General features: G+C 46.0%; 1 protein-coding gene across 5 annotated transcripts in view; it reads left to right on the forward strand.

The window, feature by feature from the left end:
• LOC113800756 (protein turtle homolog A) overlaps positions 1–2,500 on the forward strand; it is a 280,774-nt gene that overhangs the window by 277,700 nt on the left and 574 nt on the right. For 3 of the 5 annotated variants that reach the window (XM_070125742.1, XM_070125743.1, XM_070125744.1), the window contains one exon: positions 443–1,077. The exons of the other annotated variants lie outside the window; for them this stretch is intronic. In XM_070125742.1, coding sequence (XP_069981843.1) covers positions 443–1,015 — 573 coding nt within the window. In that variant the 3' untranslated portion in view covers positions 1,016–1,077. The remainder of the gene's footprint in view (positions 1–442; positions 1,078–2,500) is intronic. 5 annotated transcript variants of the gene reach the window in all.

A 2,500-nucleotide genomic window follows, 5' to 3' on the forward strand; every position in this document is an offset into this window, starting at 1 on the left:
AGTAATTTGCATGATTTATTTTTTATTTTCTATTTTTTTTAATTTCTTTTATATTATTATTATATGAGTATTTTTCTTTTTTTGTATTAATAAAGTTCGATTATGACTTGTGGAGGGTCAACGATAGTACTGAAGGAATGTATATGTACATATGAATCATTAATAGATGGCTTTTGCTTGAGTTGATTTTGGAAGGTAAGAACAATCAGCAATATTATACGAAATATAAGGCGAGGTTTTTCATGAATGCTTAAAATGTGAAAAAAAATGAAAAAAATGGAATGCGATGAGTCGTGTGTATTTATCATATTTTTTGTTCGCCGACGGTCGTAAGATAAGAAAATAATGCATGGACTTTCATATCTACTTGCAGACACTGAGACTCATGTACTATTCCTGAGGACTACTAACACATTGGTTCGTGTGTCTGTCTGTGTTACAGAAGTCAGCAACGATGGCGCCCGTCTCTGACCCCATGACCCTAATGGGCTGTCCCCTCGCCGCCTCCACGCCCACGGCTGCCATGTCTCCGCCTTCGCTCTACCCTCACCCCGCCCACGAGGTGCCTCTGCCCTACCGCGGCCCGCCCCCTCCGCCTTACACGCAGGACACCCAGCGTGTTGCACCTCTGTACACCCCCCACCCCCTGGCCACCGGGCCCTCGCCGTCCTCCTTCGTCTGCGACACGTCCTTCGTCCCCATCCCCACCTCGCACCCCCAGGATCCTAGGTCCGTCAGCATCCCCAGTTCCTATGCCTCCGACATCTCCCTGACGCCCGCGGCCTACCCTCAGTACACCCTCAGCCTCGGGAGAAAGGGCACGCTGGCCATGGAAGGGGCGGTGCCATCTTGCATAGCAGGGGTCGCCGCGCCCGCCCACCACGGCTCGACCTACTCCGTGGTGCCACAGCCCGAGAGGGAGTGGATGCGGCCCCACGCGCTCCCCCTCCCCCCCTGGGACGCCACAGGGAGAGAGCGGGAGGCGAGCCCCGCCCACCGCGAGAGCTCCGTCTAGTACCTGCGATTAGATTTAGTCCCAACTCATTTGCTTTCTTTGCCTTTAGGAACTTCTTGGAGGTATGTTTCTGCAAGAGAAATCTTTATTTTCCTATTTGATCCAATAAAAAAAGCGATCCTCTGTGACGCCTTGTATAAGCGTATTCTGCATCGCAACCTCCAGCGCTCGAGATAAATATATACATAAATATAAGACTGACCGTTATGGTTAAGCATGGACGCGAGAATGCATTGCAACCGGTAACAGAAGTTTCAGAAAATTGCTTATTTTGCTTACTGTCTGTCATCCCAATCCTCCGTGCTTCTACATCAGGATGTGCATGTTACATTCAACAAAATAGAACGAACTAACATCAGTTATGAAGAACGCAATTGTAAACGGACACAGAAATTTGGCAACGGGAAACTACACTACACAACCTAACGATGTCATTTTCTCATAAATAGCATAAGAGCATGACGTTAATATCTGGTCCATTTGTGTTTATTTCTTTTCGTGTCCTGCAAGAATGGGTTCCTTCTGTGATTCTTAAACTACTTGCATGTCCAGCTGATACAGGAGAAAGAAATATCCTACAGACGATGATCAAACTTGATTTTCAGGTTGACTTTGTGTGATTTTTTTTTTCTTGAAAGAAAATTGAAGACATCTTTGACGACTCGTAACGGTGAGGGGGAGGAGGAGGAGAAGGAAGAAGAGAAGGAGGAGGAGGAGGAGGAGAGGAAGAAGAAGAAGATGAAGAAGAAGAAGAAGAAAAAGAAGAAGAAGAAGGAAGAGGAGGATGAGAAGAAGAAGAGAAGAAGATAAAGAAGAAGGAGGAGGAGGAGGAGGAGAAGGTGGTGATGCTGGTGAAGGAGGAGGAGGAGAAGAAAAAAGAAAGAAAGAGAAGGAGGAAGAGGAAGAAGAAGACCAACCTTGCGCGCTGTTGGTCCGGGTTCGAGCTCCGTTCCTCACCCCCCCCCTCCCCCTTCCCCTCTTCTTCCCCTTTCCCCTTACTTTCCCTCACAAGTAATCACGCACACGCACACACACACACACACACACACACACACACACACACACACACACACACACACACACACACACACACACACACACACACACACACACACACACACACACACGCACACACGCACGCACACATACAAACATACACACATCATGTATTCATAAACATACGCACACAGCAAAAAAACACACCAGGGCGAGTGTGTGCATGTTTGTTTGAGGTTTATCTGAGATTCTGTTTACTTTCTTTCAGTAAGAATTGTTCTCATGGACGGTCTTACGCGAGGAAGTGTACTTGTGTAACTGCGTCTACGAGTATGTGTGTAATTAAAACTTGTGTGTGGATTTCAAGCATGTGTTTCACTGCACGTCTGTGTTATTTTCTTTTTTCCATTGATTTCTTTTTCTTTTCTTTTATCTAAAATGATCTATCTTTACTGATGTAACCATACAAGCGTAAAAAAAAGAAAGACA

The sequence above is a fragment of the Penaeus vannamei genome, chromosome 9, assembly GCF_042767895.1.
Source record: "Penaeus vannamei isolate JL-2024 chromosome 9, ASM4276789v1, whole genome shotgun sequence".
NCBI lineage: Eukaryota > Metazoa > Arthropoda > Malacostraca > Decapoda > Penaeidae > Penaeus > Penaeus vannamei.